The 24,602-nt window shown below is 34.2% G+C and overlaps 1 protein-coding gene across 3 annotated transcripts in view; it reads right to left on the bottom strand.

The window, feature by feature from the left end:
- The window catches only part of NCOA3 (nuclear receptor coactivator 3), a 201,851-nt gene that overhangs the window by 6,661 nt on the left and 170,588 nt on the right, over window positions 1-24,602 (bottom strand). For all 3 annotated transcript variants that reach the window (XM_023494528.2, XM_023494527.2, XM_003757705.4), the window contains exons 12-20: window positions 24,151-24,536; window positions 21,963-22,828; window positions 20,169-20,304; window positions 15,006-15,200; window positions 14,037-14,270; window positions 13,798-13,924; window positions 11,624-11,795; window positions 8,192-8,488; window positions 1,753-1,857 (exon numbers count right to left, since the gene is read on the bottom strand). In XM_023494528.2, the coding sequence (XP_023350296.1) occupies window positions 1,753-1,857; window positions 8,192-8,488; window positions 11,624-11,795; window positions 13,798-13,924; window positions 14,037-14,270; window positions 15,006-15,200; window positions 20,169-20,304; window positions 21,963-22,828; window positions 24,151-24,536 (2,518 nt within the window). The remainder of the gene's footprint in view (window positions 1-1,752; window positions 1,858-8,191; window positions 8,489-11,623; window positions 11,796-13,797; window positions 13,925-14,036; window positions 14,271-15,005; window positions 15,201-20,168; window positions 20,305-21,962; window positions 22,829-24,150; window positions 24,537-24,602) is intronic.

The following is a 24,602-nucleotide window of genomic DNA, read 5'->3' as shown; positions in this document are numbered from 1 at the left end:
TGACAAAACATAATTTCACATGGCATGTAGGTTGTCTCAGTAGGGTACTCCTATATAACATGCCTGATAAGCATTTATCCAACCTCCACTTGAGGATCTCCCTACCTTCTAGAGCAGCCTATTCTACCTATATAAGAGCAGAATTTTAGATTACTGGACTAATTTAAATTAATATTCATCTTCAATAATCAAATCATTATCAACAGTTTGCTCCAAGTTCCACCACAATTATAAGGTATACAACAGGAAAATTTAATTTGTAATACCTCCAAGAAACCCATATAACAACAAAAAGCAGAGTACTTTACAAACTCATTTCTTAAAAATAAAATACAGCATGTTTTCTTTGCAGCCACCTTTTTTGGGTATAATACATAGATACTATCTCTACATGTGGCAAAAGTTAAAGATTAGAAGAAATGACATTCCCTATTACTGCTTTCACTATTACTAGTAAATATGACTATATAAGTAGTCAAAAGATATGAACAAACAAGCTTCTCAAAAGGATTAGAAACTGACAACCACATTAAAGAATGTTCTAAATTCCTAATAATAAGAAAAGGGCAACTCAGATTAAGTTTAAGGTTTTACCTAATACACAACAAATTGGCAAAGCTGACAATGTGGGAATAGTCCATGCTGGAGAGAGAATACAAGCATACTAAGACATCATTGGTGATACTATGAACTAGTCCTACCTTCTGGAAAGGAATCTGTAATCACATTAGGAAATTGACTAATTTCTTAATATAATCTTTGACCCAGAGATGTCATTGATAAGCATATACTTCAAGAACACCAATGTCAAAATAAACACCCCAAATATTTGTCTATAGAAACATTTTTTTTTTTTTTGCTAACAAAAAAACTATAAATCAAGCACCTGCCTATTCATTGGGGAATGCCTAAACAGATCATGAATGTAATGTAATATTACTATGATGACATAAGAAACTATGAATATGATGAATACCAAGTATTATGTTAAGACTTATATGAATTGATAAAAAGTGATGTAAGCAAGACAAAGAAAACTATGCACATTGATAGCAAAGTAAATGGAAAGAATACAAGTGTTACTGAATGTTGCAAAATTATACTGACCAAATTTAGTCCCCCAAAAGATGCCTAACCCCACTTTCTTTGCAGAAACGAGGGATTGTGGGTGTCAAACACCATGTTCAGCAACAGGATAGCTATAAGGGATGGTTCTTGGGAGAAGGTTGGTAAAGGGAAACCATGAGAAATATAGGTGATATAAAAATAAAAGCTATCATACTTTTAAAAATTAAGTTGGATAATATTTCAGTCAAAATAACTCTGGATTCTAAAAGACCCATATTCAATTATGTTAAAACAGGACTAATAATAATACAAGAAAAAAGAAGAGGCCACAGAAGGCAGGAACAATGAGTAAAAGCTGCAAAGAAGGATATTTAAATATAAAATAAGGCAACAACTAAAACAGGCTGGCTTCGAAGATACCAAGCTCCCGTTGCACTTTAAGTCTTTAAAGTTTTAAACAGCATCATGTGTGAGATTCCAAAAGTCTTAATGCAACTTATAAGCATTAACAGCTTTAAATGACAGTAAGACTTTTGGGACATCCTATATCTAAGCTAAAGTTGCATTACACTTGGGATCGTTGTTCACTTTTACACTGGATGGCCTCCAAGGTTCCTTTTAACTCAGATGTTCTACAATAAAAGGATACAAGGCATTTATTTAAGACATCACTACTCTTCTCACCTGAGAGTTTACTTGAGCCTGCATTACAGGCCTCATCACTGCAGCTCCACTAGCAGGTGCGGTTTCCATTTTCATTTCAAGAGCCTGCCGGCTCTGGTTCAAAAACTGTAGGGAGAGAAGGAAACAGAGGGACACAGAGAGAGAGAGTGAGTGTGTTCGAGATCACATGAGTACACTGAAAGAGTATACTTTATATATATATATATATATATGAACAAGCCCATGCTTTCAAAACAGAAGCACTGAACAAACAAAAAACATGTTAATTTCTCCTCTACTCAACAAGTTAAAAACTACTACCTTGAAAGCTATAAACAAAACTTGAAAAATACTTCAGACTCAGTTTTATTTAAGCTTGAAAAGTCCTTGGTCAGCAGAAATGAAGCTTAAATAAGAGAACCTTAGAAAAACAAATAAAAGCTAAATGTAAAATTGTCACTTAAAGGGCATCATCAAAGAGTTTCAGAAAAGACTTACTGAGCCAGATTCTCCCTACTGTGTAAATTAGACACAAAGAAACTGCATTAACTTTTTTAGGTTCACATTTAATGTATTACTGTTAATGGGACATCCTTGCAAGTAATATTTAATAACAATAAAGTTTAAGGGAAACACTACACAAGTGAACAGATTCCCCAAAAAAGCTAAACATTGTCTGCTTGAGAGCATTCAAAGGATTATAAAATTTATTACAGCCAAATAATTAAGTTCAACTCAACAAATACAGAACATTCTTCAAGATGACATTTTGGTAACATTTAGTTACAATGTTTTTAAAAGGCAATTCTCATGAGTGAACACAACTTTCCAAAATGCCCAATTATCCGCGTAGATACAGTTAATGCACAGGAATATAGAGCTCTCAAGAATAATAGATCTGCAAATCAATTCAATTCGGTTCAGTTCAAGAACCATTTATTAATCATCTGTGTGCATGAAACTCTGGTAGTAGATGTTAGGAACAGAAAGACAAAAACAAAAGTTGCTGCCCCAAAGGAGTATTACATTCTACTGGGAACACAGTACATGTATATAAATATAGTACAAGAAAAACTGGAAAAGAGTTTTCTCTTTATTTTTATAAAATAAGACACTGCTAGAAAGGGACATCATGGAAAGCTTTATTTAGGAGGTGGTAATGGAGTTGAGTCTTGAAGGAAGACAATAAGGTTGAGAAGCAGGAATGAGAACGAAGTGCATTCTCAATATGTTAGAGTTTGTGAGAGTATAGATTAAGAAACAGGAGTATCAAAATGACATAAAAGGTAACATAATAAAGGCAAGGAAGAAACTTCCTTTGAGATCTATGGATAGATCAGAACAGAGAGGATCATAGAAAATAAAATGGATAATTTTTGTTATAGAAAATTTAATCATTTGGACAGCAAAAAAAAAAAAAAAAATCCAATGTAGTTAAAATTAAAAAAGAAATGGGCATAACAAAGAAAAAAACCTTTGTAGCAAGTCTGTATGATAAAAGTTTCATATCTAAGAAACATAAGGAAGAGATTCAAATGTGTAAGACTAAGAGTCATTTCCCAATAAATAGTCAAAGGCAATTTTCAAGTCAAGAAATTCAAGGTATCAACAATGTGAAAAAATGCTCCCAATTACTAATAATTACAGAAATACAAACAAAAGTGACTTTGCAGTTAAATCTTATACTCATCAGTTTGTCAAAGATGACAAAACAGAAAAATGATAAATGTTGGAGAGGTTGTTTAAAAAAAAAAACAAAAAACCGATCCACATTAGTGCATTGTTGATGCAAGCTCTGAACTGGTCCAGTCATTTGGAAAACAATTAGGAACTATGCCCAAAAAGTTGTGAAACTAAACACCCAGCAACATTACTATTAGGCCTATACACTAAACAGATCAAAGAAGAAAAGCACCAATATGAGTCCCTGAGAACAAGGAGATCCCAGACTTATTTGAAAAGAGATGAACCAGCATGGATCAGAAAAAGAGAATGTCAAAAGCTTCTATGCCAATCATGATGGGCTGCTACACTTCAGCCCAGGCAAAACAGAGAGTCTCAAAAACAAACAAACAAACAAACAAACAAAAAAAAAAACCACACACACAAAAGCCAGAAAGAAGGAAGGAAAGAAATGGGAGCTAGGAAAAGAGGGAATATCAAGTTAAATAAACACCTAAGTAGTTCAGTTTTGCTAGAATTTGGTATTCAGAGAAATAATTAGTATAAAATAAGGCTAGAAAGATAAATGAGAGTCATATTATGGAAGACTTTAAATACCTGGCTGTGGATCCTATATTTTATCCTATCGCCAATAGAAAGTTATGAAAGGTTTTTGAGCAAGAGAGTAAGATGATCAAATTAAAATTGTTTTGGCGGCTGTGTATAGAAAAGATTAGAGGGAAGATAAGAAGCAGTGAGATTATTTTGGAGGCTCTAAAAACAATTCAGGTATGAAATGTTTACACTATGAATTAAGATTGTGGCTTATAAATGTAAAGAGACTAGACACTGAGGCCCATTCCAATTATAGTTATATGATTTTGTAATATAATGATAATTATTTTCTTCAGTTAGCTTTTTTACCTTCTTTTGCATTTGGCCAAATGAATTTTTAAATGAGTTATTTTGTTCATTGCATTTTTTTCCCATTTCATCAATTGTATTTTTAAGGGAGTTGTTCTGTTCTCATTTCACCAATTCTGTTTTTTAAGGAGTGATTTTCTTCAGACAATTTGTTTCCTTTTCCAAAGCTCTCATTACTTTCCCCATTTTTCTTCTATCTATCTTTTAAGATCCTTTTTGAATTCTTCCAAGAGAATCTTTTGAGTTGCAGAGGAACTCATATCACCTTTTAAGGCTTCATCTACAGATATTTTGCCTTTAACATCCTCAGGATTTGAGGTCTGCTCTTCCCTGTCTCCATAATAGCTATCTATGTATGGTCAGAGCTCATTTTGCTTTTTTGCTCATTTTAAAAGGTTGTAGTCGCTCTTAAGGCAAAGGGAAGATTGTCCCAAGCTTTCTTTACATAGTACAGCAGCTTCATGCTGCCCTGGGGGATGCTGCAGGCTTTCTTCCTATGCTGGGTGGGTTTGGCCAAGGCCTGGTTGTTATGGTGGGGTCAGGAGTTCACTATTTGCCTTCTATAGTTGTATTGGAGATTTCACAGTTTAGTCTGCTCATCCATTGGCTTCTGAACCAGGACAGAGCCTCCCACATGCCATCTTGGGTCTCCCTGTGCTAAGCCTGTGATGGACTGCCTCCCCCCTGCCCAAATGAGACAGATCTTTCCTGAAGTTTTCCAAAATATCTTCTGCTGGAAATTTGTTACACTCCAAATAGTTGTGGGTTCTATCACTCCAAAACCCCTTCAGAGGATTGGATGTGGTATTGATTCTGAAGGAAGCCAGGAAGAACTCGGACAAAGACCTGCCGACTCTCTGCCACCTTGGCTCCACGTCCAATTTTATAATATATTAAAGAGATATTAGGGAAGTAGATAACACAAGCTTTGCCAATGATTAAAGGTGACAGATGAGAGAGAGGGAAGAAGAGTTAAGCATGACTCTGAAGTTACGAAGCTGGTGACTAGAAGGCAGGGTGATACCCTAGATCTAAAAAATGAAGTTTAAAAGACATATGGGGCTTAGGGTTTGTAGGGGGAAGGAGAAAAGATAACAGAAGATACTGAGTTCTGTTTTTCATATAATGAATCTGAAATGCAAATGGAATATCTAAGAGAAGATATCCAGCAACAAGTTGACAGGTAGGGCTCAGGAAAGAGATTAGGACTGGATCTATAGCTTTGAGAATAAGCTATAAAGAAATGGTACTTAAAACCATAAGGATAGATAAAACCTTTTAAGAGAAAACATAGTGACAGGGGTCAAGTGAACAGCTACACTAAATGGATGATGATGCCACAAAAAAACTGAGAAATAGTCAAATAAATGGAAAGAGAACTAGAAGAGAACAACTTAGATGATGAGAAGAGAATAGACTCAAGAGTAGGAAGTAGACAGACAGGATCAAAGCCTGAAGAAATGTCCAAGAGCATGAGGACTGAGAAAAAGGTCAGCAGGCATCCAACCCATAATCATTCACCTAGCACTTTCTCTGTGGGTTAAGTGCTATGCTAGGCACCAGGCAGAGCTAAAATTAAGTACATTTTGAGGGATAAAATGCATTTTATAAGTCTATACAAAATAAAGGCAAGGTAATTTTTGAGGAGAGGCACTAGAAACTAAGGGGAAACCAGGAAAGGCTTTATACAAAACAGGGCCCTGGAGCTGAGCTCTGAAGAAAACTAGAGAATCTATGAGGTCAAGTTGAGATAAGAATACATTCTGATCCTGAGCAACAAAACAGAGACAGGTTCATCAGGTCATTCTCTGAATCAAAACTTCCAAAATACGCTATCTGTATATATCCCTGTTGTTTCCTCCATTAGATGTAACCTTGAAATTAAGGGCTATTTCACCCATTGAATTTTTAAATTTCAATGCCCAGTACATAGAAGGCACTTAATAAAATCCCTGACTTATTAAGGGAGAGACAGGAGAAAAGAGAGAAACGAAACAGTCTGGGGAAATATCACAGTTAGGAAATGGAATACTGATGATGATCCAAGTAAAGAGACTGAGTTGTCAGACTCCAAAATCTAAGAGAAAATGATATAGCTAGGAAAAACTAAGATTGGTTTCACAAAAACCCAGAGAAGAAAGAATATCTAGGACATCCATAAATCAGAGAGCTCCCATACACAAATATCATGGGACATTTAAGTTACTGAAAAAAAATGATTAAAATGAAAGATGAAAAACAATCTTTTTTAAAGAGAAAAGATGATTTGAAACTATGCCTGAGAAAGGAGTGAAATAATCAAGTAATAAGAAAAGGTTTACTATTTAACAAAGAGGACCAATTTAAGACTGGATGAAATTAATTTGTAAGGGCGACAACTATCAGTTATATAAGCAAATAATTAAGACAGAAGGTAGATTAACAGAAGAGTCAGATGGAGATGATGATGTCAAGATGAGAACTGCAAAGGGTAAATAATAGTAGACAAGGGATTGAGAGGATACAAAGATGGAGAAAAGGACAAAGTTGAACTAGTGAACTACAGGATCATTCTGGCAAGAAGAAAAGAAAAGCAGATTAGTACCTGAAGAATAAAGAGAGATCGCTGGGACTAGAGGTTTCAGTGAAAATGAAGAATAGTCTCAGGAAGAATGAAGCAGAAAAAGATGGAAAGACAGGACAATATAGTCAGCAAGTGATTTAGAGCCCAAGAGAAGACAGCAGCAAGGAACTGGATTAGATGATACTCAAAAAATTAAGAATATTATAGTGAAAAAAGCAAAGGACTCAGTTTTAAAAGACATGAGTTCCAATACCAACCCTGCCTCTCACTGCTTATGACATAGCCATTTAAACTCTCTGTATCCAAGATTATGGATCTATTAAAAAAATTAATTAGAAGAGTTTCTGATAACCCTTTCCACGTCTAAATTCTAGAATCTAACTGATCTATTTACATGAACCTATTAAATTGACACATGAATAAACTTAAAAGTTCATTAAAACTGCCTTCATGGGTTTGTGTGTTCCTCAGTGATTGGTTATTTAATCGTGTATATCAAGGTCAGTTTGAAAACTGGAAGGAACCTCAAGGAACAGTTAACCCAGTTCTCTCATTCTTCAAAGAAGAAAACTGAGGTCAATCAATTTGGCCCTTAGGTGAAAGTAGCAAATACAAAATATGCACCCAGAATTCCCAACTTCAGAGTTCTTCTTCCTGTATTATAACACCTTATAACTAGAAAATGATAGGGCTAAAGTAACTAAATGCTTAATTTTGCAACATCAAAATTAAACAAAAATGTAATAAGATAGTGATTTTATAAAATGGTGAGATATTCTGATCTAATATAAAATATTGGACTTGAAGCTTCATTTAAATCTCAGTAACAGATCTTATCTGTAAAATAAGAGTAATCCTTCTATTGCTTATTTCACAAATGGAAGCATTTATTTAAATACTACAAAATGCTCAAAAAATAAGAAACTGAATAATTTTCTCTTCAGATCAACACCTCTACAATCTGTCCATTTTTAACTTGGGATTCTACTCTTGGCTATTCCTATCTTAGAAGGCGAAGGCCTCCCCATCATTCACAGCCTGCACATATGCATGCCCCACCAACTGACTTTCCAGTTCTCCCTTATGAGTTGTCATCTTTCAACATAAGATAAACACTCCTTAAGGACAAGGAATGTATACAATTCCTGGCACACAATTAGCACTTAGTAAATTTCATTTTCTTACATACCATTCATTCAGATTATATGAAAGAATCAAAATCATTTCTTGTTCCTATGAATATAAGATCCTCTCTCTTCCCATCCACTCCCTACCTCTGGCACTTCAACCACCTTCAACATATCCATTTACCTGCTGGCCCTGGAGTCTCTGTTGGAGTTGCATTCTAAGTTGTTTGGGTGTATTTGTTCGGGGTCTCATCATGTTAGCTCTCGGATGCATTCCCTGTAGTGGAAAGTTACCCTGTTGGGTCATTTGATTCATCATTGAATTAAACGATTGCTGTTGTCCCTGAAGATTACTGAAACCTCCTTGTATTACTGCAGACTGGGCTTGATAGGACTGTCCATATAGAGCAGACTTCTGGTCAATCATTACTGCAGATTCTTGACTTTGAAAAGACTCCTGTTTAGCTTCCAAAGCTTGTCCCTTTAACGATAAATAAATGAATACCAATATATGATTTAAAATATCAGTTATGACAGGCAACATACACCATACATTTAGGTAATTTTAAAATGCCAGCATGAAATTCCAAAAATAAAATACTACTTGTCACTACACTGTTTGAAATGTTTTTATAGCAGAACTGTGAACTTTTAAAATATATTCATTAACCAAATGAATAATAGTTAACTAATGTCTCAAACAAGAGGTAAGTAACTATGAGAAGAAAAATATCTCCAAAACTAGAAGTTTTTTTTATCAGGTAACAATACAAAGGACTCAAAAAGTAATTTGCCATTAAGATAAGCTATATTAAAGAAAGAATAAAGGATCTCTATGCACAAAAAATATTTACAACACCTGCTTTTGTGGTAGCAAAGAATTAGAAACTGAATTGGTGCCCATCAATTGGGGAATGGTTGAACAAATAATGGTATATGAATCAGATGGAATAATACTGTACAATAAGAAATGATGAAAATGATAGTTTCATCAGCTGGAAAGATAAATATGAATTGATGCTGACTAAAATGAGCAGAACTAGAAGAACAATTTGTACAATAATAACAACATTATAAAAACAATCAACTTTAAAATATTTAGGAACTGGGGCAGCTAGCTGGTGTAGTGGATAGAGTACCAACCCTTAAGTCAGGAGAACCTGAGTTCAAATCTGGCCTCAAACACTTAACATTTTTGGCTATGTGATCCTGTCACTTAACTCCAATTGCCTCAACAACAACAAAAAAAAAGTTTAAAAAATATATTTAGGAACTGATCATCACAATGATCACACGGGCTCATGCAGAGGACTCACGATGAAACAAGCTACCCATATGTGGAAATGGTGAATTCATGGTACAAACTAAGACTTTTTATTTGGACATGGCCAGTATTTCACTTAACTATACATGCTTGTAACACAGGTTTTGTTTTTCTTATTTTGTCTCATGGGGGAGGGAAACAAAGAAGTAAGAAGGAGAGAAGGCAGATTATCTGAAAAAGAAGAAATTTTTTAAAAATGAATTGTAGTATAATTACTCTGGACAACAGATATGTTCCTGAAAATAAGAAAATCAAATTGTATTTTAAATAAATGAATACAAAACTGCTGTTTGTCCTTCATTTTTGAAGAAAACTAATGATATCATAGGATCATGTGTTAACTTGTGTGTCAATTGGATTTAAGTGAAGCAGAATTGCACAAAATCGTCAGCCTCACTCTGTCTTCCAAAGTTATCAATGTTCACTGGCAAAATAAAAGTCAAAATGACTGGGGAAAGCCAAGAGGGCAGTGGATGACCATGGCATCTTCAATGTCTGACCAAGTTCTAAATTTTCCACAGCTTCAGTTTAGCCACTTTTACAGTTGTTGGAACAAATTGTTCTTATCTGCCCATTTTGCCAGAAAAATTCTTCACATACTTAGGGTAGATTCCCCCTAATTCACCAACAGATTTGAGGCCTATCAGTTCCCCTCAATCTGGTTTAACCGTCTGCTGAGACAGTTTTACTGGAGTGTAGCCATTGTGCATGCTACTGCTTCTATAGGTAGAGGTAAGACTTGAGTCACAGATAGACACCAAAGATGGATAGGAAACCCTAAAAAGAGTTCAGTAAGTCTTCACACCAGACATGCTAGTCTTCTCTGAATACCCCGTACACCCATTGTGCTAAGCACAGGGGATATAAATAAAAAAGCAGAAACTAACTCTCACTGAATTCACATTCTAATGTTAAGAGACTACAAACAAAAAGTTTCAGTTGGAAGTCAAATGAAAAAGTCCCATAATACTTAGGGTACGATGGCAAAGCAGAAAGTAATCATCATTTCTACTTATAAAATCATTTAAGTTTCAGATGCTAACCATTTGACAGTGCCAAGGATTTTGTGGTGAGAACTTTCTCTGAGCAGTCTTCAGTAGCTGCTGTTGCCAAGAAAGTTATGAAGTTTTAACTATTTAGAAAAATCCCAATAACCTTTGATATCACTAGTGGACATCAAGCCAAAAAAGATCAAAGGGAGAAAAGTCCCATATATATAGAATATGTACCAAAATACTCATAGTAGCACTTTTTTGTGATAGCAAAAGAACAGGAAACAAGGTGAGCACTCACTGAATAAGGATTGGCAAAACAAACTATAACAAAGCAGTAATGGAATATTGCTGCATCATAAGAAATGGAAAAACTATGGAATTCAGAGAAATGTAAGAAGACTTTTACGAATTGATACAAAGGAGGATCAAACTGAATGCATTAAAATTAATCCAAATTCAGATTAATTCAGGTGACCAATCTAAGTTATATACGAGAGATAAAATATTTCCTTGTTCTCAGTAGAGAAGTATAGTAATAAAATAAAAGGAATATTGTATATATGCCCTACTATATGACTATTAGTTTTATTAAACTCATCATTTGTGATATAAAAGTTTAATTGAGGTGGGGTCTGTACATCTGCAAATAAATGTAATATTAAAATTAAAAGAATGATAAAATGTCTTTTACAAAGTGAAGAATACATCCACAATGCAAAACATCCATTAATAATGTTCTGGAGTTTTGTACAATCACTTAAAGGAAAAATATGAGAAATAGTAGGGGACATGTGAAGGGATGTCATGGAAGATTTATCTCAAGAATTTCACTTTCTTGAAGCTAATAAAAAATTAACTTGCGTTCTAGTTGAGGCAGCTTATAGTATACTTGGTTATTACATGTCTAGGATCAAAAACTTCCTGATAGCAAATTAATACAAACATAGACAAAAATGATTAAAGATAAATGTAATGTGAATCCTGTAACATTATCAGGTGTTTAATCATACTGCTAAAATTATAAACATTAATGACTAGAGTAAACTAAAATAAATATAGAACCAAAAGATATGACCTTGAGTTTTGTCATTTGTAAAATGAGATTATCCTCTGAAATACTGAACAAGTCAAACATTCTTGTAAACTAGTTTTACTGATTCATAATTATAAATAATTCTTTCTTAATCTATTAGGATTCTAAAAGTAATATTTTAGTTTTACCAATTATTTTTCCATTTACAAAACACTATAATATGAAATTAGAGGTACATCCATTAATAAAGTTAATATTACTTACTTGATTTACAAGATCAGGGATTCCTAAAGCTTTATCAATTTCTTCAAGTCCTGTGACATCTGTGTTACTAAGCAGAGTATGTAACTGATCCAAAAGAGCTCTTTCATCACTCTGGCCTTCTATGTTAGAAGGAGGACATAAGAGATCATCTAAGGAATTCCTAACAAGGGCTCTAAAAAAAGATAAAATTCAAAACATTTGATATCATACTGATAACTTCAGACAAGTCTAAATAAAGTACAGTGTTTATTGAATGAAGTCTATCCATGCTTGTCACAAAAGTATTTGACAATTAACTAAAGCACATACGGTAGTCCTATTGGATAAAGTCAGAAGACTTCAGTTCTAGTCCTATGACACAAGCCAGCCTCTTTACCTTGGTCAAGACATGTAATCCTTCCTTATAAATGGGACTAATATCTCCTGAACCACTCCAAGTGCTTGACCTTATTCTGAGATACTTGTATATATGAGTGAGATATCGCCATTACAATGATATCTACATATGAAAATTGCTTTGTTATTCTGCTCAATTTGATTCAACAAATATGCCAAGTACACTCTAATTACTGTGCTAGATCCTTGGAACAAAAAGACAAAAACTATAGTGTTCTTACCTTTACAATCTATTGGTGGCATGCAATATTTACAGAAATAATTACAATACAAGGAAAATTATGTCAGTAGTATCAGGAGGAAGAGGGGATCAGAGATAATTTTATGGAGAAAATGGCCCATAAACTGAATGGTTAGGAACTCACTGCATGTTGAGAGACAGTGCTTGTGCATACCCGGAATAGAGAAAAGAGATTGAATTCAATTCAGGAAATAGCTAATGATTCAATTTGACTCTAATAAAGAGTTCATGAAGGGGAGTAGTAGGAAATAAGTTGGAAAGATAGGTGGGAGTCAGATCATGGAAGGCTTTAAGAGCCAGGTGAAAGAGTTATATATATTATATGGGCAAAGATAGCACTGAAGGTTGTTGAACTGAACATGAGTTGAACAGACCCTGCTGTTCCTTTAGAAAGATTATTTAGTAACGATAGAAAATAAATCAATTAGAATTAGACAGATTAAATGGAAACAAATTAGCAGGATTATTGTAGTCCAGTTAAGAATTAGTGGAGGGATATGTTGTTGGTGGTATATTAATTGGTCTAATCATTTTTAAAAAGCAATTTGAAGAGAGAGACAGAAAAACAGAGACAAAGAAAAGAGAGAGTTTGATTAAAGACTTTTCCAGCCAAAAGGGTCACTTCAGTGCCCAGCACCCATATACCTAGTCCAGGAAAACTCTGAAGTCTGCAACATGGAATAGTCGGTGAATAGAATTGGCCTCAAAGTCAGAAATATGTAAGTTCAAGACCAGCTTCTGATATAGATTGGTTATTTGACCTTGGGCCGATCAAGCAACCTCTTAAAGCCTTAAGCAATTAAGACTGTAAATTGCAGAGAAGATGCCAAATTTTATTGGCAGTGAGTTCAACACTCGAACAAATAAAAATTTGATCTTGACCTCAATTCATAATCATTCTGGAACTAAAAGAGAACAATAATATCTTGTTCAACAATATCCAAAAAGTTTTTTCAAATATAAGATTTATTAAAAAAAAAACAAAAAAACGAGCAATCTCTTCACTTAGCGTTAAAAAAAAATTTCCCAGATAACTCAATAGAAAGAAATCTATTGTATTTATTGCCTTCTGAAACACAGTAAACTATTAGGCATCAATTATATTAACAGCCTTAAGTAACATGTAAAATATAGGGCTATCTGCCCTTATATTAAGGGTTATCAGAATATTATAATTTAAATTGTTTTCTTCTATATCCTCCCTACCCTGTGAATACTGCTTTTCAATACTGCAAATGTATTCTCCAAGTTTCTAATCTTCTTCCTTATTCTTTCCATATAATGGACATTGTAACAGTTTTAAACCAGTTAAATTCTCCTAGCCAAGTATTTCTTGGGATTGATACTATGTAGAGCCATTTTTCCTTTACTTCAAGTGATACTACTATGCTCATAATAAATGATAGTGTAATGGATAGATAGTTGTGGTTATTATATTTGTACATAAAATCTAATTATAACTACTTCCTTACAAATTTGTTTACAACTCTTTGCTCAAAAAAATACACACAGTGACATCATCTATTTGAATTCCTACCTATTTTGTGTCCCACGAGGGCCTTGATCCATTGATAACATATTATCAGGCCAAGATCCAGGTTGATTAGAGGTTCCTGTCTGGCCATAGGCATTTACTCCCATGCCCATAGGAATCTCATTAGGCCCTGGGAAATAAAAATAAAGATCTATTTAGAAATATACAAAAGAATCCCTGAAAAATTTTAGGCAGCAATTACAAACATGTATTTTTTTTTTTCTGTAGAAAAGAAAACTTACTCATATGAATCATCTGCTGCTGTAGCATTGGCCTTGTACCAGGTATACTATTGGACCTAACAGGAAGGCCAGGCAAAGTTCCACCCATTGTAGGTCTGGGTAAGGAATTACTATAGTCGGTTCCTGGCCTCACTAATGAACTTGTATTTTGTTCCATTCTACTAACTTTAGAATTTGGCAAACCCCACTCTCCTGAGGGATGATGGTTCATAGTCATATTTCTATTCGGTCCACCTATGTGGAAAAAGAAAGTATTAGCTCTTCACCATTTTATAATAAATTATTTTCCCCACCCAAATAATCTCAATTACATGAAACAAGGGTCCAAAAGAAAATCCCTGAATAATAAGTTGCTGATGCTACCACAAATGGCATTCTGCCTAACCACTTCTGAGGGCTAAAACCAAGTAATCAAATTTAAAACCATTTGATCACCATTAATACAGCAAGTAGTTGTATAATTATATTCTATAGACTATTATTCTAGTCTTATGATTAAAAATTAAATTATTAATAAAAACTAAGAGTTTGAACACATTAAATAAAACCTTGATGCAGATAAATTGTAAGACTTAGATAGATTCAATGTATAATAATTTTTACTTAAGATGAAAATTTAACTTTATGCCAACACAGAACAAAGAAGAGTGGTGGAATTAGAATTAGAAATGTTCTAATCTTGTCTCAGACTTATTACAACTGAAATGGAAACTGTGTGATCCTAGGGAAATGACTTGACCTCTATGAGCCTCAATTTGTTTATCTGCAAAATGAAAGAAATAGGCTCTATGTTCTCTAATATTCCTTCTCATTCTAAATCAAATACCACTCCATTCCCAAGGAGAAAAATATGAAGGGGAAGAGTAGAGGAAAAAAAAAAAAACTATTCTCTTTTATAAGGATGTTTCATACAGGTCCTTAAAAGGTTTTCCAAAATACATTAGGATAACTCCCAAGTAAGCAACATACCCATGTTAGAGCCAAAATTCTCCTGTGTATCCATCATCCTTGTATTTCCGCTTACCACAGGCTGCTTTGGTAACATGGGAAATGCATTAACATTTCTCACTGGAGGGCTTGAACCAACAGAAATAGGACTATCCAAGGAAACAGCTCGATTAAAAGGAGGACGAGCAGATGGCATAGACTGTGGGCTTCTCAAACCTAAAAGGAATCAAAAATGTATTTTATAAATAACATTGCATCTACTCCAAAATAGCTAAAAATGAAACACTGTTCCTGTAACTTCACCAATACCTACACCCTGCCCCTTAAATGCTAAAATACACAGATTTCCCTTTACATAATAAATACCTTAGAAGGAGACATATCTATACTGAAAGTAAATTAGCATTGTAGCCATTATGAATGAAGAATTTCAGCAGTAAAGCAAGGATGAATGCTGCCCTATAGGGTGAAATGTTATATAAAGGCCTGTTTCACATTGTTCTATGTTCTAATTTCCAGACCATGAATCAACCTTGCTCAAACCCTATGAGATTTTTTTTCCCCCTCTACAAGTAGTTACATTACTTAGGGCTGAAGTGTAAAAATGTTCACTAAATGTCTTATTTTGTTCTTATTATTCTATGTGTCCTTTTTAGTTAAAGAATACATGCATAGATTATCATTCTTAATCATCATCATTACAGAAAAAGGAATTAATGGAAATAACAAGACTGGGAACTTTGAAATATTCACCACAACAGCAAAAGAAGGTATAACAACAATGAATTAGATTTATACATATCAAAACTGAAGCACTAACGACACCAAACATTTATGACAGTACTGAGAAAGAAAAAAAAGAAAAAAATAAATGTGGCTTTTCAAATTTCTGGGGGGGGGGGGGTATTATAATTCAATTGTCTTTCTTTTTAACCTATCATTCTAGATTTTGTGTGAAGGATAAGTGCTTTCCTTCAAAGTCATCATCTTGAAAATATACTAAGCATTGATTTTTAGCATAACTCAAATGTTTAAATTACATACGTAAGTTAATTTATGGGCTATGCAAGACAGTGAGGCTTATGGTCTCATCATGTCAAATTTCTTTAAATTTAAACTGCTACAGCCTACCATTATTACTACTTTTAAAATCATACTAGATTATTTGAAAACTGTAATAGAATCACTAAAATTTTCAGGATAGTTTATTGTAAACCAAGTCATTTACAATTTTAAAAAAAGAGAGAATCCGAGTCAAAATTCAAGCCATAGCAGTAAATGCATCAAATTCTAATCACTAGGCAAGGCTTACTTGGATTTGAAATAGATTTCTCCAGACTATTTTAAAATTATATAGATACCCTTCAGAGGAATCAGCTGACAAGTCCTATTATTTCTATCTTTGTTACATCCCTCATATATTCCCTCTTCTCTCCTCTGTCATTGCTTCCATTTTGGTGCTACCTTAACTATCACAATAGCCCGCCACTTGTTCTCCCTGCCAAGAGTTTCTCTCCACTACAATCCATAGTTCCATTCAATTGTCAAATCGATCTTCCTTAGGTATAGGTCTGACCATATCATCCCCTATTCAATCAACTTCAATGACTCTCCCTGTTACCTCCAGGATCAAATATAAACTCCTTTGACTTTTGAAATTCATCATAGCCTAGCCCTTCACAATATTCCCCCCCGTCCTCTTATAACTCATTTCCCTCCACATATTATGTAATCCAATGGCAATATTTCCTTCCTGGTTATTCCTCAAACACAACTCAGAATTTTCATAGACCTTCTTTTTTTACTCTCTTTCTCAGCATCTCTGCCCCCTTGGCTGACCTGGTTTCTTTGAAATCTCAGCTAAAGGCCTATCTTGTGCAAGGAGCCTCCACAATCTTAATGCCTTCCCTATGAGACTGCCCATTTTTTTTACTATATTTCATCCAGTTTATTCATGTCCCTACTATGACACTATGGACTCCCTGAGAACAGGGACTGGTTTTTGTGCCTTTCGTTCTATCTTCATCCCTTAGCACAGGATTATGGTGAAAATTTAAGAACTTAAAAGTTACTGTAATTTATGATCTTCCAGTTTGACAATAAATCTAGAAATGCATTAAAGACTATAAAAAATTTACATTAAAAGGTATAATTTTTAAAATGGGTAACAAATACCTAAAACTCAGCCATTAATTTCTCTACCAACTCATTGTTATTCACTCATTCTGTTGTTCATGCTTTTCAGTTGTGTCTGATTCCTCATGACCTCAGTGGGGGTTATTCTTTTGGAAAAGATACTGGAATAGTTTGCCATTCCCTTCTCCAGGGCATTTTACAGATAAGAAAACTGATGCAAATAGGAATAAGTGATTTGCCCAAAGTCACACAAGTAGTTAAGTTTCGGAGATCCCATTTAAACTCAGGTCTCCCTGACTCCAGATCTGACACTGTAATCCACTGGGGCCACCTAGCTACCCCATTCACTTATAGACTCTCTAAAATTTGACAATAGAATACCATCTGTTAATATCTTATTGTCAGCTAGGGTAGAGGGAGAGGTAGGAATAAGATGCAGAAGTAGCAAGACGTGTTATTAAGTTTTGGTCTAATTTTCTACAAAAACTATTGCTAAAGGCTAGCAGGACACAGTGGAAAAGATTGAGTCTAGAATTAAGAAGATGTATGGTCAAGTCCCACCTCTGATATTATGTGGCTATGTGACCCTGGACAAGTCTTTTTAACTTTTCTGTGTTTCAGAGAGTCACTAAGACTGTAAATTCAAGATTCTATCTGCACCAGTGAGGAAAAATATCTTATTTTTAAAAAACCAATTAATGAGTTTTTGCTTCTGAACTTTATAACATTTCATGATATTTATATAAAATGAAATGTGGCTTTTTTTTCATTGTATCAAATCAATTAACAAACATTTATTAAGTGCCTAATATATACCATGCATTATGCTATGTGCAACTGACACAATTACAAAGAATGAAATAATCCCCACCTAGAAGAGTTTACATTCAATGGGGAACTGAACTGTAACAGAAAATATACCCAGGAGAGAACTGTGTAACTAGTTGTATTGGAACTGACAAAAATTACTAAGAACATACATTTTAAAGTAGCTACATTTTAACATCAAGTGCCATTAAATACATATTTTTCAAATGAAAAAAAATTGTAGACTAGTGAAAATGAGGGATGAGGTAAAAGGAAAACATTTTACAAACTGTTCCCATGGATGGATAGAAAAGAATATATATAAGGTTTAAATGAAATATAATTACATTTAACATTACAATTGTAGGGGCAACTAGGTGGTGCAGTGGATAAAGCACCAGCCCTTTAGTCAGGAAGGACCCGAGTTCAAATTTGGTCTCAGACAAGTAATACTTCCTAACTGTGTGACTCTGGGCAGGTCACTTAACCCCAACTGCCTCAGCAAAAAAAAAAAAAAAAAAAGTTTTTAAGGCAAAAAACAAAAGCTTTTTAGATCCTATAAAGATCTAAATCTGGCTCCCACCTGTCTTTCCAACTTATTTCCAACTATTCCCCTTCATGAACTCTGTATTACAACCAAACTGGCCCATTAGCTAGTTGCAATTTTTTTTTCATTTAAAAAGATTTATTATAATGTATATAAAAAATGGCAAAAATTTCAATCACTAGAAGTTACATTTTATAATTTTTAAAATCTATAGAAGTGGGTTAAATGACTTGTCCAGAGTCACACAGCTAATAAGTATTAAATGTCTGAGACTAGAATTGAACTCAGGTCTTTCTAAATACAGGGCTCATGTTCTACCCACTGCACCATCTAACTGTCCCCCATTAGCTATTTCCTGAATTGAGCTCAATGTCCTTTCTCTATGCCAGGTATGCACAAGCACTGTCTCTCAAAATGCAATGACTTCCTAACCATTCAGTTTATGTGCCATTTTTTTCCCATGAAATTGTCTCTGATACCCTCTTTCCTTCTGATACCATTACCATAATTTTCCTTGTATTGTTATTATTTCTGTAAACGTTGTGTGCCACTAATAGATTATAAGGGCAAGAAGACTATAGTTTTTGTCTTTTTGTTTCAAGAATCTACCACAGTAATTACAATGTATTTGGCATATCTGTTGAATTAAATTAGAAGAACAGCAAAACAATTTTCATATGTAGATTATCATTGTAGTGACCATATCCTTTTCATATATACAAGTGTCTCAGAATAAGGTCAGAAGTACTTGGAGTAGTCCAGAAGATATTAGTCCCATTTATAAGGAAGGATTACTTGTCTTGACCAAGGTCAAGGAGCTGACCTCATATCATAGTTAGAACTAGAAATGAGGTCTTCTGACTTTATCTAATAGGATTATTCACATATGATAGTGCACTTTAGTTAATTGTCAATACTTCTGTGAAGAGCATGGATACACTTCTATTCTAGCATAAAGTGCCATTAAATACATATTTTTCATATGTAAAAAAATTGCGAACTAGTGAAAATGAGGTATGAGGTAAAAAGGAAAACATTTTATAATATGTTCCCATGGATGGGCAAAAAAGGGTATACATAAGGTTTAAGTGAAATATAATTACATTTAAAAATGCAATTACAGGCAAAAAAGAAAAGCTTTTTAGATTCTATTAGGATCCAAAGATAAATAGATTCCAAATTTCCCATGATAGATATTTACTGTGCAATAGTGCATTATGTTCTTTGCACTATCACACAAGGAAAAATAAAATTACTTTTCAACAGAAATATGGATCAAAAGAAATTTAAATGGGGATAAATAATTGCAGAAAACTAGAAGATAGAAAAAAAAAAACAAAAGTATAAACTGCAAAACAGTAGCATCTGTGTATAATATCTATAGGGCGGCTTTGTCTTAAAATGAACTCTAATATAGGATCCCTGTGGGCATAGTGAGAGTCTTATTTATTGTTTTATTGCTGTTTGCATAAAGCAGATGTTTTACACATAGGCTTTTAATAAATGTCTATTATTAGACTGAAGTATAAATACCTGGACGTATAAATTCATCTCTTAGTACTAGGAAGCATCCCATAAGTATAGCAGAGTAATAAATCCATATATTCCTAGCCATTATTTCACAGTGTTAAAATTTAGAAGACCAAAGTTTTGCTTAAATATATATATATATATATATATATATTAAGACTTACCTAGAGGAGTACTTCCTTGAAACATCTGTTGCTTATTTGTCAGGTTATTACCATTTGTAGACATGGCATTGTTATAAAAGTCAGAACTTGTCAGATCACCAAGAATTGCATCTAAATTATCCAAGTCTCCACTCACCTAAAGATCAATTTTTATAGTTTGAAAATATGTTTATATACATATTTAACATATATAGGACTGCTTGCCATCTAGGGGAGAGGGTGGAGGGAGAGAGAGGAAAAATCGGAACAGAAGTGAGTGCAAGGGATAATGTAAAAAATTACCCTGGCATGGGTTCTGTCAATAAAAAGTTATAATAATTTTTAAAAAAAGAAAATATGTCTATATATTTGTATCCTCATGTAGGTGTAGCAAGAAACAATTTAAATGATGAAGAAGAAAATGGAACAAACTAAAATTTGAGTAAGAGTGTGTGACACTTATAAAAAGTAAAATAATTAATGACAATATTCCTGTAACCATCTTTTTCTATATGAGGGCTATTCCTCTTCACAAACATAAAGATATTTATACATATCATTCAAGATAAGTACATATGTTATGGTTAATATTCAATAGATAATATTTTATCAAACTTTCCTGGAAACTAATTAAATTAGTTACCTAATTTAATGTACAGTGTAAACCAAAAGAAAATTCTTCCCTTCTAAGTGAAATAGATCTAAACCTGCTATGACAATCACAAAATGAAAGGTATGCTCACATCTGAAAAGTATTTGCCTTTCACCTAATACCAGGATTCATATTTGACATCAGAGAGAATCTTATACCAATACTACATATCATCACCCCTAGATAAAGAATAAGCATACACTTTTCAAAATTATGCCATAAATAATAATATGTATATGTATATAATTAAGAATATAAAATAATAAAAAGAATATGTATATAATTTAGTTCCTAAATATCAGTAAATATAATTTGATTTTTGTGTTTCTCTAATCCCCTTTACTTTGCTCTTAGTGACTTACAATATTCATTTGGGAAAAAAAAGCATTTTAGATGAGATTTTTCATTTCTACCTTCAGATCATGCATTTCAACAAATTTAGCCAAGATTATATGACATCATGCATTGTGTCCTATCTTTCAAACAGTATAGTTCAATTTAAATATAGTTTTGATATTACAAATTTAAATATAAAATAAAATAATTACCTGTTGGAGCTTTAAAGAATTTTAAAAATATAAACTTACCCGCCATTTTACAAAGAAAAAGCAGACATTCATAGAGGGAAAATCAGATGTCTTTCTTTGATTATGCAGCTAGTTAGATGAGCATTTATTTAATTCCAACAATCACTGAATTTTAAGGTTTTCATTGCTAGATTATGGAATAATAAAGTGCTGAACTTGGAATCAACATGGTCCAGGTTCAAATAAGCTTCTCATACTTACTATATGGGAAAGTCACCACCTTTCTGCATCTGTTTCCTCAGCTATAAAATGAGGATAATAATATTTCTAAATCAGAGAGCTATTGTTTAGCTAAAATGAGATTATCCCTCTAAAGCTTTTTGCAAATTTTAAAGCTTACATGTAAATGTTTGTTATTATGATAACTATTGCTGTTTTTGTTGTTGTTGATTATACTTCTGAGTTTTCTATCCATGCTTAATATAGGATAGAAATTACAGAACACAAATGAATGATGTTTTGAAACTATCCATGCTTAATATAGAAGTTATAGAAAACAAATGAATGTTTTGAAACTATCCATGCTTAATATAGAAGTTACAGAAAACAAATGAATGATGTTTTGAAACATGTTACCTCTTCATTTTGTTCAGTCTTAACTTTAATCTCTTTTTCTTGACTTGAAGTTGAAATAGAAGAGGTGCTGCACTGCCCCATTTTCGTATCTCCACCTTCCACTTTGGGTTTTATGTCTTTAGAAAGTGAATCATTAGGATCATCTCTATCAAGCAGATATCGAAGAAGTGCATTGTTTTCCTTCTTCTTGGGACTTAGCTGCTCCTGCTTTACTAGTCCTTCACCAGAAGTTGTACTGCTTGTATCTTTCCCAGTAGCTTCAGCTGTAATTTTGGCTACTTCAGCAGGAGAATTCCCATTCTGTAGCAATTTGTGCAAAATCCTATGCTTCTCTTGCAGCAGGGAGCCATGCATATTTGACGTGGAAGAAACTCCTCCCGATGTAGACGAGGAAACTCCAGAAGGGCTAGTGACACTAGAAGCAGAGTCTTTACAGCTTGCATCTAATGGAGAATTTGTCAGAGTGGAATGTCCTCGCTCTTCTGAAGAGCATGTCAGTAACTGAAGTAATTTCTTATGGCCTTTGCTTTCAGGTGGTCCCCTCTGGTTCTCTGGCCCTTCAACACTAATTTCTTTACTGTCTTTATCACTAGGGTGGTCCCTGCTATTGGCTTGGCAGATGGAACTTTCCACCTGACTCTGTTCACAGTATAAGCCAGCGGGACTCTTAGAATCCTGGCTGCCAATTTTACTTTGTTGGTTCATGTTCATGTTTGGAGAATTGTCCAACTTGGGGCCCGGTGAAGAAAGTGTAGACAAAAGAGAAGTCCCCACACCCTCACTGATAGCTTGAAGGGCACTGAGAGAGCTGCTGGAGAAACTGTTGCTCCCAGTATTGCTGGCAGATCCCATTGGAGAATGCATACCTAAATTAGGAAGGAAGCCAAAAGAGCAAGGTAAGTGATCACTCTGTATTCACTCTGTATTGGGGACTACTAGGTGCTGGTGACACAAAGACTAAAATGCAACAGTTCTTGTCCTCAAGAAGCTTACATTCTATGGAGGGAGACAGCATATACATATATAAATGTAGACAAAATAAGCATGAGGTAATGGGAGAAGAGGACAGCACTAGCAGAAAAGACTTCATGTACAAGGTGGTACTATGGCTGAGTTTGCAAGGAAACAAAAAATTGTGAGAAATAAAGGTGAAGAACGAGTATATTCCTGGCCGAGGGGATGGGCAGTTAGCATCCAGGAAATGAAAATGCATAGGAATTGCAAGACCAATTTGCCTGAGTTATAGAATATGGGAAGGGGAATAATGAATAAAAAGGCTAAAAAAACTTCAATATGACTATTTGTTAGTGTTTGTTCAGTGATGACCAACTCTTGGCAAAGATACTGACGTGGTTTTCAATTTCTTCTCCAGTTCATTTTACAGATGAGAAAATTGAGGCAAAGAGGGTAAAAGTTAGTCTAGGATCAGGGGCTTTAAATGACAATAGAAGAGTTTGTGTTTCATCCTGATAGGCAAAAAATGGAAAAGGGAGAAAAAAACGGAGCCATTGGAGTTTATTGAGCTGGGGAATAACATGGTCATCCCTGCATTGACAGTTATATAAAAAATGGAGAGAGGGGAGACTTGTGGCAGGAAGACAAAAGTAGAGGTTAGTGTAATGTTGCATGCAAGAGATGATGAGGGCTTGAACTAGGTGGACTCATAAAGAGAGATAAAGGACTGGATGCAAATGATGCTGTAGAGATAGGAACAACAGAATACAGTAACCGAATGGACATGGGAGATCCATTGGGAGGATATATCTTATTAGGGCTTTAATTTCTCAAAAATAACTGAGCATAGACAAGATGAATTACATGACAAATTACACACATCAATATGATCTCTTAAAAAAGTCTTCTAAACACTGACTTAGACGATCCTGGGCTATGAAGGAAACTTTCTGAGGCTATGCCAAAGAAGACCTGGTCAGACCTAATGCACTGGGACATCTTCTATGTATAAGTAACAAGACAGCACTCCTTCAGGATACCAGACTGTGCTTTACCCAAGTGTTAAAAGTCATTCTCTGAAAACTGATTCCCATAACTAAGGAGTGGAGGGGTTATTATCTACATCAGTATTAAGAGTACCAACATGGATAAAACTCCAGATTTCTGCAGTATTTAAACATGAAAAGGAATAACACTTAAAAATGGACAAAAAGAAATAGATCAAGTAAAATACCTGGAACAGGAGAAAACTGATGTGAAGGCATCTTTGGACTACCTCTGTTACGAGGAGAAATCATTAGGTTCTGCTGATTGGAGCCAATGCCAGGGCTACCATGTGGGGGGCTATTCATATTTAGCCCATAATTGCTGTTCTGATAGGGAGAGGATTGCATTCCTGGACCAAGATTTATAGAGCTCATGTTATTAGGGCCCCCATATCTAATGCCACTCATCTGTCCCACTGCATTGGGATCTCCCAGGGAGTAGGGCCTATTCTGCATTGGCAGGCTTTGATTTGGTGACATATTCATTCCTCCAACAGAACTGGAACAGCCAACTGTGGGAGCTCGTATGTTTTGTCCCACTGGGTTGGGATTTGGTCTATATCCATTTTGTTCTCTGAAAATCACACAGAGAAAAACAATAAATGTTATATAACAATTGCAAAGTTCATTAAAATTCTAA

This window comes from Sarcophilus harrisii, chromosome 2, assembly GCF_902635505.1.
Source record: "Sarcophilus harrisii chromosome 2, mSarHar1.11, whole genome shotgun sequence".
Taxonomy (NCBI): domain Eukaryota; kingdom Metazoa; phylum Chordata; class Mammalia; order Dasyuromorphia; family Dasyuridae; genus Sarcophilus; species Sarcophilus harrisii.
This window is presented reverse-complemented; position numbering and strand designations above follow the sequence as displayed.